At 43.8% G+C, this 17,893-nt stretch overlaps 1 protein-coding gene across 2 annotated transcripts in view; it reads right to left on the bottom strand.

Annotated features, from left to right (window-relative positions):
• The window catches only part of SPDL1 (spindle apparatus coiled-coil protein 1), a 143,519-nt gene that overhangs the window by 63,304 nt on the left and 62,322 nt on the right, over positions 1-17,893 (bottom strand). For both annotated transcript variants that reach the window (XM_089654396.1, XM_089654397.1), the window contains exon 4: positions 7,303-7,497. In XM_089654396.1, coding sequence (XP_089510522.1) covers positions 7,303-7,497 — 195 coding nt within the window. The remainder of the gene's footprint in view (positions 1-7,302; positions 7,498-17,893) is intronic.

Here is a 17,893-nt window from a genome sequence, read left to right as displayed (position 1 = left end):
GAGGTCTCCTCTGGCGTTCCTCGGTCGATAGTGACGGCCGAGCCAGTCCCAGCTGCATGGGTATCTTCAGGTTCTGGGGTCCGGTTCCCCTCTAGCGTAGATTGGACTGCTCCCCGGGAGGGTACCCATGTTGTTCTCTCAAACCTGCGTTCCCGCAGCCTGCGGTCTATCTGAATGGCCAAGGCAATAAGATCCTCCAAGGACTCGGGTAGACCTACCCGGGCTAGCTCGTCTTTAAGAGCCTCGGAGAGCCCTACGCGGAACTGATGGCGTAGGGCGTCATCGTTCCACCGGGTATCTCCCATCCACCGTCTAAATTCCGAAGCATATTCCTCCGCTGCCCGGTGGCCCTGTCTGAGGGAGTATAGGGCCGTCTCTGCGGGTCATCATATAGTATGGCCATTGCATCAAAAAAATCTGTTACCGTCTCTAGGTGGGAATCGTGGTTCTCCATCAGTCGGTGAGCCCAATCCTGGGGTTCATCCTGGAGTAGGGATACGATGAATCCCACCTTGACTGACTCCGTGGAAAATGTGCGTGGCTGCAGGTTGACAAAGTAGGTATGCGTTCCGGAAGGCCCTGAAGCGTGCTCGGTCCCCGCGGAAGCATTCTGGCAGTGGAACGTGGGGTTCTGGAGTAGGCAGTGCGGCTATAGCTCCCATAGATGGTCCTGGGGATATCCCAGATGGGGCAGGGGGAGCTGGACTCTGGGAGGTGGTGACAGGTGCAGTCAATGTCTGGATGCGGTTCTCCAGATGGGTGTATCCATCTTGCAGCGTCTTGACGGCTTGGGTCAGGGCCGCCAGGTGCTGGCATATGTCCTCCAGTGGGGGTGGTCCTCTTCCAGGCTCTGTCATGGCCGTTCGGTACTGTAAGGAACCGCCTGGCAGTACCTCTAGCAACCCACAGGTTAGGATTCCCCAGAGCACGGAGTCTAAGTCCCGGTCTGCTTGTTCACCAGGGCCCCTGAGGGTGGAGATGGACTTGGAGCAGACCGAGACCAGGTCGCGGACCCCGAGTACACCTACCTGTGGTAGAGGGATCCGCCAGAGGTATCTGCAGGGTGAGAGCCTGATGAGAAGAGGCGGATGTGCCAGAGAAAGGTGGATGGATGGATGGATGAGCAGGAGCGTGGTCAGACAAGCCGAGTCGGTAGCCGTGGGTGCAGCGCGGTACAAGGCAGCGGGCAGAGAATGGTCAGCTCACACGCCAGGCCAGTAACAGCAGATCAGATCCAATAGGGGGCATCCAGGAGAGAGGTCAGGCCAGGAGAATACAGCACAGTCAGGGACAATCCGGGTCAGCAACAAACAGAATAACGAGTACACAGGATCGGGGACACAGAGGGACCAAACAGCAATTCATGTCAGCGCAGGGCGGATTTAAATACCGCGCCCTGTGCTGTCATCGGTGCCAGGCGTGCACCCGCGGCTCCGAGTGCACATGCGCGAGTTCCGTCTCCGCCGCGCCCGCCAGGACCTAGTGCCCGTACACCAGCGTGAACCGGCGCACTGCGCCTGCACCGAGCCGCATGTCGCCGCGGCTCCTGACAGTCACACTGTGGATGACATATGCGTGGTCATGCAATACTGTGCCCAAATGATATCTTTATCATTTTTTGAGACCAATAGAGCTTTCATTGGGTGGTATTTAATCACCACTGGGTTTCTTATTTGTTGCTTAATAGAAAAAAACAAAAACATTAAAACATTTTGTAAATAAGTAATTTTTCCCCTTCACTGATGTGCGTTGATGAGGCAGCACTGATGGGCAGCAATGATAGGCAGCACTGATGGGCATTGAAAGGCATCACTGATGGGGCTGCACTGATGATCAGTGTCCTGATTATCAGTGTAGATGTCCCTGTGTGAACAGTCGCTTACCCACTCTCCTCATGCGCTGTCAACATGAGAACAGGGCTGCCGATAACAGCCAAATCCTGTTTACAATATGAACAGTTGTGATTGGACACAGCTGATCACATGATAAAGGGCTGAGGTGATTGGCCCATTACCGCAATCTATGATCAGTGAAAACAGAGTGTGCCCGATGCGAACTATGGGGGTGCATGGGGGGTGGGGACACCCTCCCAGAGCTGGACAATAATGCTGTAGCCGTTGTTGGGCTATAGCACAGTCAGCAAGAGGTTAATCAGTATTTAATGCACATGTATTTCAGTAGGGCAAGGTTAACAGATTGGTGCCATTGACTGAAATTTGGTGGGGTGGGTGGGGGTGTACCACTTTTAGGCATTTTGTTTACATGCCAAAAATAGTAGTCTAGTGATAGTAAGAGTATGTGGTATGAATTGTTCCTAATCAAAATAGCCCAATATGACAATTTGGGTTCAGTGACTACATCAGCTTGAAAAACACCACTAATAGTATTTGTAACATTTTCCAAAAAGCTAAACAATTTGGGACATGACCAGAACATATGTATTACATGCCCATTTGAAATCTCTGCAATCACATTTGGTGTGTGGCATATGATATGTGTGATGTAATATAAATTATTTCATCAGTTTATGGGTACTCTTGTAACAAAAAGGATAAGATGTCCAGTGAACCACATGATCACATGACCACTGATCACTCAGCTGTTGGTCTGCTTGAAGCAGAGAACAGCGGCTGCCAAAAAAAAACTTTGGCCATACTTCTCTTTTAGGTATCTACTGACATTTTAGAAGTCAGTATAGTTGTGTCATTGGGCCTCCAAAACAAGAAGGTATGCCGTATTCGTAGGTATTGATAATAACTGTGGTTGGGAAGCCTAAATTTCTCCTGTAACAATTGGAAATCTTTAAAGTAGGTTTTCTTCAAGGAGCTGATAAATATATTCAAAATATTCAGTAGTCTCTGAAAATTTAATTTGTTGCAGGTTTTAAGAGCAACTTCAAGACTATATTGAGCCTATGTCAATTAAATAACTAAAAAAGTGGAAGATATATTATTTTGGTGTTCTTTGATGAGGGCCTTCTCATATATCGTTCTGTGCACTACCTGTGATCTGGTTCTCTCAGCATTTTGAAAAACATCTTTTGAACCTCATTAGTGACATTCCCCTTTCCACTCTCCACATTTCTTGTTCCCATCACCTCTATGAGGAGAGTGTCTGAACAGGCAGCCTTATACTGTAAAGGGCCATTTCTGGTCTTACACAAGGACAAGGTGGTGTTGTGGACCATAACTTCCTTCTTAAGGTAGTTTTGGCCTGTCACCACAACCAAGACATCGTTCTTCCACCCCTCTGTCCAACTCCAGGTCATCAAGAGATCTCTCCTCATTGCCTGAATATAGATTGTGTCGGTCTTTGGTTGACTCTGTAGTCACTGCACCTAGTTGAAAGACTGATTCTTTGTCATTCCGGATAGCCCTCAAAATGGAGAACCAGCTTCTCTTTCCACTATTTCTTGATAGTTCAGACAAACCATCATTCAAGCTTACAATCTCAAAGATCAGATTCCACACTTTTCTGTCGAGATTTACTCCTCTAGATTCCCTAGTGCAGTGGTCGGCAAGCCGCGGCTCGCGAGCCACATGCGGCTCTTTACACACTTTAATGCGGCTCTTCTGTGTGCCGGGCGCCCGCTCCCCTCCCTCCTCTCGGGCGGCCGCCCCAAAAGTCAGGACTCTGCAGCTAGCCCAGCAATGGGCAAACTACGGCCCGGCGGACCTTTTAATCCGGCCCGCGGAGCGTGCTCCAAAAAAAAAAAAAACAGCCAGGGCAGCGCGCTCAAATGCAATGATTGGCCAGTCTCGCTGCCACTCACATCCTGATAGCCAGTGATTGGCTGTCAGGATGTGTGTAGGCGGGGCAGCGTGACGAACGTGAGAGGAGCTAGGCTCCTCTCACAGTCCACCCTGAAGACCGGAACGGCGCGGGAACACGGCGAGAAGAATGCGCGGAGCAAAGGTAAGTGAATTGACACAGGGGGGACTTGGCTTACTACTTGCTACTTACTTACTACTACTATATGAGGGATGAATTAATATGGGGGATGAATTACTATATGGGGGATGAATTACTATAGGGGGGATGAATTACTATAGGGGGGATGAATTACTATATGGGGGATGAATTACTATATGGGGGATGAATTACTATATGGGGGATGAATTACTATGGGGGATGAATTACTATAAAAACTTATTGAAACTAAAAACAGTGTACCATCCTATGTATTTTCAGTTTTAAAAATGTGGCTCTCAAAATAAATTTAAATCGTGGTTTTGGCGAGATTTGGCTCAGTTGAAAAAAAAAGGTTGCCCACCACTGCCCTAGTGCTTTTCAGCATCAGGCTGCGGTTTCCCTGATTTGCAAGACTGCCATCTGGTTTTCTGTTCACATGCTTTCAAAGATTTTTCAGGTGAATGTTCAGGCCACATCTGATGCCAGCTTTGTGCACAAGGTCATTCAGGTGGATCTTTGAGTTGCAGGCAGTCCCTAGTTCTGTTTAGGCCGCTAACTCAGAGACCCACCTCACAGAGGTAACAGTCAAGAGAAAATCCACCTTGCGAGTGAAATTTGATAAGGGAATATCCTCAATAGGTTCAAAGGGCAGCCTCTGAAGGTCTCAGAGAAGCAGTTTATGGTCCCACAGTGTCAATGGGCTTGTACAAGGGAAGCAATAGCTATGCACAACTTCTGCACAAAGGCCTTAACAAAGGAAAATTCCCTGAAACTGAATGTATGTCCTTTGATGGTGTCCAAGGCCCCCATAGCTGCTTGCTATGGGAGCACTCATGCAGGCTTGATCTCAAGCCACACGCTGTGTCCACTGATACATACAGTGCGGTTTAGCTCTGCCCCCTACTCTCTCCTCACTGGCTGTGATTGAGAGCAGCAGGAGCCAATGGCTCCCACTTCTGCCTGTAAGCCAATGATGAGAGAGAGCAGAGTACAGGATCAGCATTGCGCTCGGGTAAGTATAAGGGGGGCTTGGGGTTAAGAGCTGCACACAGAAGGATTTTTACCTTATTGCATAGAATGTATTAAGGTAAAAATATATCTGCCTTTAGAACCACTTTGGAATGGACAAATGGCTCGATTTGCCTTGGAAACAATGAACAGGTTAGAGTAAAACTCTTGAAAGAACTGCACTTCTGGAATGGGGGCAATAACCCCCTGTGCAAGAAGCTGCTGAACCGCAGCATGTAGATCCACCTGCCTTTGCTTCATGCTCTCCAGTTTTTCATCCTCTCTGCAGAAAGGAAGGCAGCATTTAAAACTCAAATTTGTAGCCCCTGGATACTACGCTGTGCTGTGACCAAATGGCAGAAAAGGACGACAGGCGTTCCCCTACTTGGAGAAGTGTAGCATCCCTTCATTATAAAGAGGGCTTGCTCTCACAATCGTCAGGCTTCTGAAAGACACTTGCCCCAGGTTCTAGCTTGGAGCCTGGGGGCTGAGAGGGTGAAAGGAACTCTTCTAGAAAGCCTGCTTGCAGGACATGAGCCTTCATTTTATGGATGAGGACAGTATTCTCACCCCAGTTATTTCCTTCTTGCACTTGTCAGGAGGAACAGAAAAGTCGATGTACTTCAAAAGGGCATCTGGTGGAGGAACATCTTACACAGAAGTTTCATTAACCAGATTTTTACCCAGAGGATCCTCAGTATGTGTGCAAAAAGCATGCTCAAACTGGACAGTTAGTGAAGCATATTGGTCAACATATCTACGCACTAGTGTCGGGCCACCTACCAGTAGAGGGATCTATTAAAATGTAACCAAGGTAATGACCCATACATTTTACTCAGACAGGCAGAGTTTGACAAATTGACATAGGTACTACAGCAGTTAGCATAGCAAAATCATTGAGGGCAAAAGAAGGCTTAAAGAAGGTTTCTAAGCTTGTGATCTCCAGGTCTTTAAAAGCACAAACATCCTCAAGAGGTTTGTTTTTTTTTTTTTTTAAAAAAAGGGTAGGACATTTTTGGGTCCATGACAGGGATAGACCATTTTTTTCAGTAACCCCTCCTCAATAGGATATTGCTGAGCAAGGTGTCTGAAAGATGTGAAGATGTTTTCGGGGTGTGGCCAGTCACTGTATAAAACCAGCTTTAACAGTCAGTGAATAGGTAAGGTGTGAGCATTTCCAAGGATCCCATGCTAGAAACCTTATTGTGGTCAGACTCAGGATTCTCTAAGGCAAGGCAGGAATACACTTCATCAATAAGGACAGATATTGTACATTCAGTAGAGAAAGCATCCTGTGCGTCCAATTCTGTGGAAGCAGTTAACTCCTCACATTGGTGCTAAAACCTCCCGTACAAGTGCAGACACACCAAAGTTCTCTGCCAGTCTAAGGGACATAACAGACTTTGCAGTGTGTCTGAGCTTATGCAGGGGTTTTGGACAATTTTGCACATGTGCAGATAAGCTGTGCATGCATGATATGTGTGCAGATATTTAGCACAGCATATGTCATCTTTGGTTAAGCTTATGCTGGAAGAAAAAAAAAGAAAAAAAACACTAAAAGTTGGAGGAGAGAAAGTACTTTTTTTGAGTGTATTTTTTATTTTTTTTTTATTTTTTTTCTACGGCAACTGTCTGTCACGCAGATCTCCATCTGTAAGCGAAAGCAGATGCTGTATGACAGTCAGCAGGGAAAGTTTACTCAGCAGGGAAAGTTTACTAAGAAGCTTCCTCTGCTGTCTCTCTCTAATCACTGCGATTGATAAGTGGTTACTAATCTCACCCACTGCCAGCTTTCCTATGGGCGCTGTGAAGGGCACTCACATGCTTCTGAGATAGCTGGGGGCATCAAGGCTTTTTTGCTCCACCAGCAGACAGAACTTACCACAAAGATGTTAATTTATGACGGGGGGGTGTTGCAGCACTGAGTCAAATGTATAATTTTATAAACTGATCATTTATAAATTAGAGTTACTTGCATTAAATTATATTTTATAAATAAACATTTAACATAGGGTGCTCCGAACACCCATCAACAATCTATACAGGTCAGAAGTTAATACTGCCTCCTCTGATTCCAGGGCATGTTTTTTAAATCAAGTTGAATAGAAGAGGATCAGATTTTACAGGCTATTGACAGCAGTACAAAAGCTGCAGTTATCTGCCACCTGTTGGTGCGAGTTGTAAAATATGAAATAGAATATTTTAGATTTGTCGGACTTGGGAAAAAAAAAGTCCTGAAATATACAAATAGATTATACATGTCCCATACTTTTTTTTGTTTGTTTTTTTTTTTTTATTTTGTCTTGCATATCTATTAAAAAAAAAAAAAAAAAAGACCACATGTTTGATTATAGTAAATTATACAATTGATAAACTGCTCACCTTGGCACTTTCTAGCGCATGCATCTCAAGCTGAATTGTAATCATTTCTGAAGACATTGTTTCATGAGCACGTTCAGACATCATTCGAAGTTCCTCAGATTTATTAGCCAACAGCACAGCCTGATGGTCTAACTTTTGATGTGACTGTTTCTCACTCAGTCTTGCTTCATCTAATTCAGCTTTCAGCTTCTCCATCTTTTTTAGGAACAGAAAAAGTATTTTTCTTTAGCTTGAACATCACAAAATAAATGTAATATATACATGTGATACAATTTTGCTAAATAGAAACATTAAATCAAAAGAAGTGTATTTAAAATTACAAGTAATTTGTGATTTCTAGGAAACTGAATAACATCTGTTTGCCTCCCTTCTGTAATACAGCCCCCTTTCTGCATGTGTCCATCTACATAGGAAACCCCTGCCCAAAAGGGGAATGAATTAATGTAAAATGGCATTTTTTTTTTTTTTTAAAGGCGAATAGATGCAATGAGGTCTTATGTGTTAACATCCACTGTTCATTTTTCTCCACCTCTCTACCTCCTATGCTACATGTATACATTCATTCAAAAAAAATGGTGTTCTCTTCAAACCTAGGATTCTGCCCATACACTGTAAGAAAAGGGCTCTTGGAGGATGTAGATCTGGGGTTATGCCTATGCCAAAATAAACCAAGCTCCAAGCAGATGCTCCAACGAAAAAAAATTACAAAGCCCAGTAATTAGGTCATCACAGATAATAAAAGCGATCTCTCGCGGGGGCGTGTCTGGCTGGCTAAGAAGATGGCCGCTTGACCAAAAGCTCCTCCAGCCTCTCATACATAGCGGCATCTTAGGGACACAAGGGAGGGACTCAACACTCACTGTTGTTCTTGCTTTCAAGCACTGCACCCCCGGGAGCCATGTTAAAGCGGAGGAAACCGTCCAAGCCTCACAGGCTCTCCCCAGCGGCGGGATGAGGGGAAAGCAAGATGGTGCAGGCTGGCTCCAGCTCCGGTGGTTCCACCCGCTCACACACAGGTCCTCAGGTGACGAGGAACGACGTGATATCGGTAAGTGCTCACCCCCTGCAAATCCTACCACACGTAACCCTGCTAAAACCAGGCACTCCATTTCCTGCCATAGGTCAGCCAACTCCTGAACACATGATGAAAAATATGTTGCTTTCCCTGAGATCTCTGCTTGTTTCTCTGACATGCTGGATTCACTTAATGATACAGTACAAAACACTGACAAAATTGACCATTTAGAATCACAAATGGCAAACAATAATGACCTAGTCAACGCTTATACTGATCAAGAATCTGAGCTTCAGCATTTACAGAACAAAATAGGTGATTTGGAGGACCGCTCACGGCGGAACAATATAAAATTCTAGGGCATACCCAAATCAGTACCCCCTGCTGAGCTCACCAACTTTATTCAGCGCCTTATGAAAGTCCTCATACCCACTTTAACCGACACTGAGCTGTGCATAGATACAGCGCACTGCATACCCAAACCTAAGTTTCTCCCTGACAGCTCCCAGGGACACTCTAGCATGTATTTACTATATTCGTGTTAAGGAGCGAGTCATGGCGGATGCCAAACAAAATCCAGTTGTATCCAGGGCTGTGGAGTCAGAGTCGGAGTCGTGGAGTCGGAGTTGGAGTAAATTTTGGGTACTCGGAGTCGGCAAACAATGCTCCAACTCCGATTAAATTTAATTGGAATTAAAAAAAAAAGCAAGTTTAAATGTCCCAATTCACAAAAAGTTATAATTAATGACTTCTCTACTGTAAGAATAAAGACCAATGCATGCAGCGCCTCACGTAACCGCAAAACGAACACGTTAAGTGACCGTGAAGAAGCATGCTTTTCATGTGCTTCACTATATGGCACGCAACGCACAATACTTATACTTTCCATAGTGTTGTGTTCTGCTGTTACAGGGAACGCAGCGCCCATGGGTAACCTAGCCTCTCACTGATAAGGGATTAAGTAAATATATTTTTTGCAGGACTAGAGACCCTTGTATAAGTGAAGGGAATGGAGGGTCAATAGTTCAAGACTGAAGCTGTAAACCATTGGAAAAACTGCTGTCATTTAGCTAAGACTATAAAAACTTTTAAACTCCGATTGTTAGCTTAAACTTTAAACATGACTATGGGATTCTACTAGGGAAATCATGTTTTATAATAAATGCCCCTTCCTGGATCCTCCCACTGCCCTATCTTCAGCAGCAGATCAGCACACAAAAAAGGAGAAGGCAGCAGCTTCTGCCCAACCACCTCTCTCTGCTAGAAGAGCTTAGAAGAACTTGGTGGAACAGCTTCTTGGATTCAACTGTAAGTGTTTATATTTATTTTAAAACCTGCATGCCTGCTTGTCAGTATGAGGGAAGACATGTGTACATGTTTCTGGAAGAAACTGTCTATCCTAGGTTTGTAAGTTTGGTGCTGCAGGAATGCATGAATGTTTATGTATAGTGCAGATTGTTTATATGCTCTGAGTACTAAAATGTAGGCTCTGTGTTGTGTGTGTGTGTGTACGTACAGTACATGTCTGTGCATGTTTTTCTGTATAGGACAAATCATGTCTAGGTTTAGTGCTGGGATATATAGCTTATTTGTTTGTATAAAGCCATGTACGTACAACTTACAAGACTGTGTATGTTGATATTAAAAATCTAATTATATGCCAGTTAGTATAACATATTTTATATTTTAGGGAAAGAGGCATCCTAAACAATTGCAGAAAGACTGCTAACAACAAACACGACAAAGTCTACTGTTTATGAGCACTTTGCATTATCAAGTGATGGAAAACATTACGTGTGCCAATGTATTAGAAAAGATGATGATGGTGAAAAACAATGTGATGCAAAAATTAGCAGTTTCAGTGGGCCTGATAAAAATGCACCTACAAGAGCATCAAATTTGAAAAGACACTTACAGCGTTTTCATCCCAAAGTGTTAGAAACCGTGAATGAGAAAGATAGCAATGAAAACATTGCATCTACTTCTGTGACAAAAAACGTTCAGAAATCTACTGGAGAACAATCAAAAATAAGAAAATTCTTTATATCTGACAAAGTTACCATAAGGATGACACCAGAAAAATTCAAACACCACATTATTGAAATGGTAGTAAAGAATAGTTTACCACTATCCTTCTTTTCACAGACAGCCTTTTTAGGCCTAAATGGAGAAATGGCAAAAAAACTTGCTGTTTCTCTGGAAAGAGAAAGTATAAGGAAACTTATAATTGAGGAGGCCAAATGTAAAAAGGAAGAACTATAGAAAGTTCTGAAAGGACGTTTTGTCTTCCTTAAAATGGATGCATGCACACGTCACAGAGTCAATTATTTCGCTATTAATGTTAGATTTGTGGATGAAAATAACAAAACAATAACACGGACCCTCGGATTAAAGGACACTCAGGCACATCACACCAGTGATTACCTTCAGAAGTTAGTGTAGGGTGTTCTAGAAGATTTTGAAATTAAAAAAGGAACAGATTTTATGTGACAGATAACGCTTCTAACATGTTGAGCACAATTGAGAAGATGAACGCAGATGAAGAAGGTAACAAACAGATATTAGAGTTAGAGGTAGACAGCTCTGCAAGTATTGGAGAAAGTTTAGAAACTGAAGAGAATGCTGACATTTTTTTAGACAACTTTGTTGAAGAAGCATTGAAGCTTGCTACTATTCATCATATGCGATGTGCTGTTCATACACTGCAACTTGCCATAAGAGATGGATTAAAAGATCGCTATGCAGCTACACTAAATGGCAAATTACGGCAAGTAACTGTTGCAGCCAGGGCCCCGAAAACAGATGCAATTTTGAAAAGACGTGCAGGAAAAGGAGCCATTTTGGATCAAACAACTCGCTGGGGAAGCACTTATTTAATGGTGAAGCGTTTGCTTGAACTTAAAGACTTCATAGAAGAAATGGACAATGAAAATCTTGCATTAACTGAAAGCCAGTGGGCACAAACAAAAGAGCTGGAGAACCTTCTTTTTCACCCCTTCACTGTCACCAAGAGGTTGCAATGTGACGATCTAACCCCAGGTAAATTCCTCTTGGAATGGAAGAGCCTGTTATATCGCCTGAACAAAAATGGAGGGTTAATAGCTGAGGGCATTGCATCTTGAATGATGAAAAGAGAGAGTCTTTTGCTGGAAAATGAAATCTTGTTAGCGGCTATTTATGTCGACCCAATGAGCCGAATTTTGTTGAACAGTGAACAGACTGCTACTGGGAAAAAGGCCCTCTATGATGTAGCAGTTCGCATGAAGGGATTACGACCTGAAATACCTCCACAGGATGAAGTTCTTTTAAGCAATAGTGGTAACTCAGGATCATCTTCTTCAAACGAAGAATTAGACTTTGATTCCTTCTTAAACAAAATAGAAGTTGGTAAACGAAAGCGACGTTGCATAAGCGTTACAGAACCAGTAAATGTCCAAATAAAAAAATTCCAACAGGAGTTTTATAAAGCACTAGAAGAAGTTGAAAAGTATGATTGCTCATCAAAACTTACTGTTGAAGAAGCCATCCTTGTTTATCCAGAGATCGTTAGTGATGTGGCCAGAATAGTTACTGCAATGCCACCCACCCAAGTCAGTGTCAAAAGATTATTTTCAGCCCTAAAAATAATAAAGTCTGACTTAAGAGCCTCTATGAAAGAGGATCTGGCAGAGGCAATTCTCTTCCTTAGAACTCTACATTGAATTGATTTGCATTTGCTAAGCCTATAACTACATTTCAAGATTAATATAAACCATTTCTAGGTTTTACAGATTTTGTTTTTGGTTCATATAGATAAGCTTTGTTTTTGTTCTAAAACAACCAAATAATGTGGTTTGTATTTTTGGACTGGTAAAGTTCCTGTTCCTGATGTTTATGCCTGCTGCTACTATCCAGCCACTTGATTAATTAATAAAAAAAAATTAATAAAACTTTGTTGTTTTCATTGTGTTTGTCTTTTGCTTAAACTGTTCAATACAGTAGACTGTTGGCCTCCCAGCCAGTAGTCCTGTGGTAATGACATGTATGTTGCCTTTCTTTCCTGCCTTCGCATATTCGCATATGCCTTCGCATATTAATACAGAGGAGTCGGAGTCGGAAGTACAAAAAACTGAGGAGTCGGAGTCGGAACATTTATCTACCGACTCCACAGCCCTGGTTGTATCAGATGACTTCACCGACATCTCTCTATGCACAGATATCTTCCAACAAACCACACTCAACAGGAAAAAACTCTTTCCACTAACCAAAGTTCTGCGAAACAACAATATAATTTACAAATGGGAGTTTCCTATGAAAGCACTCGTTACATGGAATGGTAAATTGATCCCCATTTATAGTGTGAAAAACGGTATTCAAACAGTAGCAATTGCTCCCCAGGGATGCTCAATTCCCTGCAACATCACCTCCAGAGAGATTGGAAAACGTAAGGGACTTGATCTGGCTCCAAAGCAGATACTTCAGCCTCTCCCTTAAAACCAAAAATGTGGACTTCCGATTCCGGCGCCGGATGCTGTAACACGCGGGACCCGCGGCTCCCGGGATCCCGGCTATACAAAGCCTGCTAACTGCCTCGGGGACCCCCGCTTTCTAGCCTAAGGGTGCCCCTTACCTTCCAGCGGTGGCCCCAGCATGGAGCGGTACCTTCTGCCGGCGTAGTCCGGCCATGAGTCAGCGGCTAGAGCGGAGGGATGCGGCTCTCCCCCTCCTGCAGCCAAGATGGCCGACAATGCCTGTCACAGCATGGACACAGGCACAGAGCGAGATCGCACTGTGGGAGCAGGTATGTCAGAGTCTCCCACCAACCTCCTCACTGCCTCTCCACTCCCTTCTGGCACTGACTGCCTTACTGAGCAATATATTAAAATAGCTCAGGCAGTGTCCTCTATATTGCTCCCCAATATCACTCAGGCTGTAGATAAAGCTGTCACAATGGGCATTGAACAGCTGAGAAAAGATTTGAGCGACCATTATAAACGATTATCTGAGGCTGAACACCGCTTATCTGATTTAGAAGATGAAGTCCATTCAATGCAAGCGGTTACATCACAATCGAATCGTATACAGCAAAGTATTTTGGATAAAATCGATGATCTGGAAAATCGATCACGTAGGAATAACTTACGCATTGTGGGTCTTCCAGAATCTTTTAATACAGGTGCTCTCCCCGACCTCTGCTCAGCACGGATCCCGGCAGCGTTAGGCCTATCCTCCTCTTGTCAGGTAGAGAGAGCCCATCGCCTGGGGCCTCAGTCTACCGAACGCCACGATCAGTGATTGTCCGCTATCTCAACTATGCTGACCGCGTAGCGATCCTCACCTCTTTTCGTAACTCACGCTCTCTGCAGATTGAGGGTCACAAATTATTACTATTTGCGGACTACTCACAGGAAGTATCGCGTAAACGGAAAGCATTTCAGCAAGTATGTGCCACTCTTTACCAGAAAGGAATAAAGTTCACATTGGCGTATACGATTCACTGCACCATCTTGGGTCTCCAAATCTTTCGTTCATCCTGAAGAAGCTCTCCAATATCTCCAGGATCACCTAACCGACGGGGATCCGTCGACACAGCATGCAGGTAGAAATTTCGGTCCCAGAGATCAACACAGTCCTCACAAAGACCCACCTAAACGTCAACGCACCATTCCATCTTCCTCCAAATCTCGTCCGCCTTGAAGGTCTATGAGGCCATTGGTCTCTACATTAAAGCTTCAAGCTTTTCTCTTGGTCCGATTGGTTCAGATGAAAGAGTTTTTCTATTTTTATTTTTTGAATGGTATCTCTTCTTATTTACTGAAATGCTCACACATTCTAAAGTCTGAGCCTTTTCGGTTGTTCAGCACTAGTTGTTTTAAGCATTATCTGTTTGGCATAGTGTCTTACCACTTTCCCGTTTCAATGTCATGTTGTATACAGTTGCAAGAAAAAGTATGTGAACCCCTTGGGATTACGTGGAGTTTTGCATGAATTGGGCATAAAATGTGCTCTGAATGTCATCTAAGTCACAACAATAGAAGAACACAGTCTGCTGAACATAATACTACACAAACATTAGATGTTGCCATGGTTTAATTGCACATAACATGCAAATATTCACAGTGCAGGGTGGAAAAAGTATGTGAGGCCCTAGCTTAATGACTTCTCCCAGAGCTAATTGGAGCCAGGAGTGAGCCAACCTTGACTCCAATCAGTGTGATGATATTGGATATGTTGCTGACAGCTGTCCTGCCCTTAACAAACACACACCTGTTTTGGGTTTACTGGTTTCAAGAAGCACTGTCTGATGTGAACCATGCCTCGCAGAAAAGAGCTCTCAGAAGACCTACGATCAAGAATTGTTGACTTGCATGAAGCTGGAAAGGGTTACAAAAGTATCTCCAAAAGCCTTGATGTTCATGTGTCCACGGTAAGACAGACTGTCTACAAATGGAGAAAGTTTAGCACTGTTGCTACTCTCCCTAGGCGTGGTCGTCCTGTAAAAATGACTGCAAGAGCACAGCGCAGAATGCTGCATGAGGTAAAGAAGAATCCCAGAGTATCAGCTAAAGGCCTACAGAAATCTATGGCACATGCTAACATTTTTGTTGACACATCTACAATAAGGAAAACATTAAACAAGAATGGAGTACATGGTAGGACACCACGGAGGAAGCCATTGCTGTCCAAAAAGAATATTGCAGCACGTTTGAAGTTTGCAAAAGAGCACCTGGATGTTCCACAGCACTACTGGCAAAATATACTGTGGACAGATCAAACCAAGAATGAGTTGTTTGGGAAGAACACACAGCACTTTGTGTGGAGAAAAAAAGGCACAGCACACCAACATCAAAACCTCATCCCCACTGTAAAACATGGCGGAGGGAGCATCATGGTTTGGGGCTACTTTGGTGCCTCAGGGCCTGGACGTATTGTTGTCATTGATGGGAAAATGAATTCCAGAGTTTATCAAGACATTTTGCAGGAAAACGTACAACTATCTGTCCGCCAACTGAAGCTCCGCAGAGGATGGGTGATGCAACAGGACAATGACCCAAAGCACACAAGTAATTCAACAAAACAATGGCTGCAACAGCACAGAATACGCCTTCTGGAGTGGCCCAGTCAGAGTCCTGACCTCAACCCAAATGAAATGCTGTGGCATGACCTTAAGAGAGCGATTCACACCAGACATCCCAAGAATATTGCTACACTGAAACAGTTTTGTGAAGAGGAGTGGTCCAAAATTACTCCAGATCGTTGGCAGGTCTGATCTGCAACTACAGGAAACGTTTGGTTGAGGTTATTGCTGCCAAAGGAGGGTCAACCAGTTATTAAGTCCAATGGTTCACATACTTTTTCCTCCCTGCACTGTGAATGTTTACATATAATGTGCAATTAAACCATGGCAACATCTAATGTTTGTGTAGTATTATGTTTAGCAGACTGTGTTCTTCTATTATTGTGACATAGATGATGTTCAGCGCACATTTTATGCCCAATTAATGCAAAACTCCACGTAATCCCAAGGCGTTCACATACTTTTTCTTGCAACTGTATATATATATATATATATGCCTGATTTTTACTTCCTTATTCCCACATATGCCTTGCTCCATACATCGGCAGTGCTGCGGGGGGTAGGGTGTTGGAGCCGTTGTTGGGAATACGTTTGAGGGACGCCCTCCCTCATCTCAACAATTATAACTTGGTCCCTGGGGCAGGCTCCTCTCACTGCTACTCCCGGTCACGCTGACGTTGGTGGATACAGCATGCGGAATGACGTGAAGTCCTTTATACTGTTTTGGTATAATGTATGTTTTGAATTTTTGTTGGGCTTTACTAGGGCCCTTGCTCTTGTCTTCGCTTTCTCTTCTCTTTTTTTTCTTCAATCCCACTTTTACTTCTTTGGAGATCTCCTTAGTCTTCTGAGACCAGATTTACACCACTCCCATCCGCCTTACAAAGCAGCGCAAATTGTTTCCACATCTCTAATTGGTAAGTCCCATATCTTTTTATCACACATCACACACCAGCTAGAATGACACGTATTTTTTCTTGGAATGTTAAGGGCCTCAGATCCCCTCACAAACGCATGGCAGTACTACGACATTTGCGGCGCTTACGCGCGGATATAGCTCTACTCCAAGAGACTCATCTCACACAACCTGACTTTGTCCGTATGCGAAAACTCTGGGTGGGTCATGTCTTCGGCTCCTCCTCCCTAAATAATAAAGCAGGGATACTTATTCTTATCCACAAGAGGCTTAATCCTGAATTGGTCTCTATGGATGCGGACACTGAGGGCCGATTTATAGCAGCGCATATCAAACTCGGATCCCAAGAGTTGGTTCTTGCCAGTATATATGCACCCAACTCCCCGACGAGGCAGGTTTTTCAAGGCCTGTCTTTATGGCTGGCAACATATATTCACAAGCCGCTTGCCATGGGAGGTGACTTTAATTCTGTCATGCAGGAGCAGGAGGATAAATCGCAGAGTGTTGACCGTGATTCTCGCTCTTCTCAGACGTCCCATCCAACGCCCACTTTACTTTGCAGCTTCGTTGAAGCAATGCAAATTACTGATATATGGCGCTTGACCCATCCAGCCAGTAGAGATTACACTTTATACTCTCCCGTTCATCACTCTTTATCTAGAATCGATTATATTTTTTGCAACCCCACAATACTGCAACATGTTGTATCATCTTCCATACATGACATAGCCATATCGGATCACTCTCCAATTTCTATTACTATAAATTTTCTAGATCCTACACCACATCCTAGGATATGGTGCTTCCCCTCGTTTCTGGCGAATAATCAGGAGCTTTCCCGGCAGTTACAAGACACCTGGGCAGATTTCCAAATTACTAATGCGGCCCATGTTTCCAATCCAAATTTATTTTGGGATACGGGGAAGGCGGTATTACGTGGCAAAATTATCGCCTTTACGTCCGCTTATAAAAAAAGAATTCTGCATAATTTCACTGAGGCTAGTAACCTTCTTAGACTGACTCAAAGAAGGATGACGGATTCAAATACGCAGGACAATAGGAAGGCTTGGGCGGATGCTAAAAACCAGTTCAACACATGGGCGGCAGCTCAGGAAACACTTCATCACTCATACCTTGACTTACAGTATCACAGGTTTGGTGACAAACCAGGCAAACTTCTGTGTAGAAAGCCTTTTACCCCCACGCAATTCACCTCTCTAAAAGATTCTCAGGGGTTACTTAAACAATCCCCGGAAGAGATTATATCTATTCTGGAAAGTTTTTACGCAAATTTATATGGGCCGGATCCTATAGACCAGGCACGAGCAGACTCATTTCTTGAAAGTGTTAATCTACCACAAATAGATCCAACAGCACTGCAATCTCTAAATGCCCCTATATCAAAAGCGGATATTTGTCTAGCTATTAGTTCTCTAGCCAATGGTAAAGCTCCAGGCCCGGACGGGTACTCCTCTGAATTTTATAAACTTATGGTTAAAACCATCTCTCCTACTTTACAGTTGGTATATCAGTCCATCCAGGAGAGTGGGGTGTATCTCCCATCAGCTTCGCAAGCCCACATTAAACTAATAGCCAAAAAAGA

The sequence above is a fragment of the Staurois parvus genome, unplaced genomic scaffold, assembly GCF_062004578.1.
Source record: "Staurois parvus isolate SC_StPar_1 unplaced genomic scaffold, SC_StPar_1.0 ptg000763l, whole genome shotgun sequence".
In the NCBI taxonomy this organism is placed as follows: domain Eukaryota; kingdom Metazoa; phylum Chordata; class Amphibia; order Anura; family Ranidae; genus Staurois; species Staurois parvus.
The sequence above is the reverse complement of the archived record's forward strand: the minus strand, read 5'-3'. Positions and strand labels throughout refer to the sequence as shown.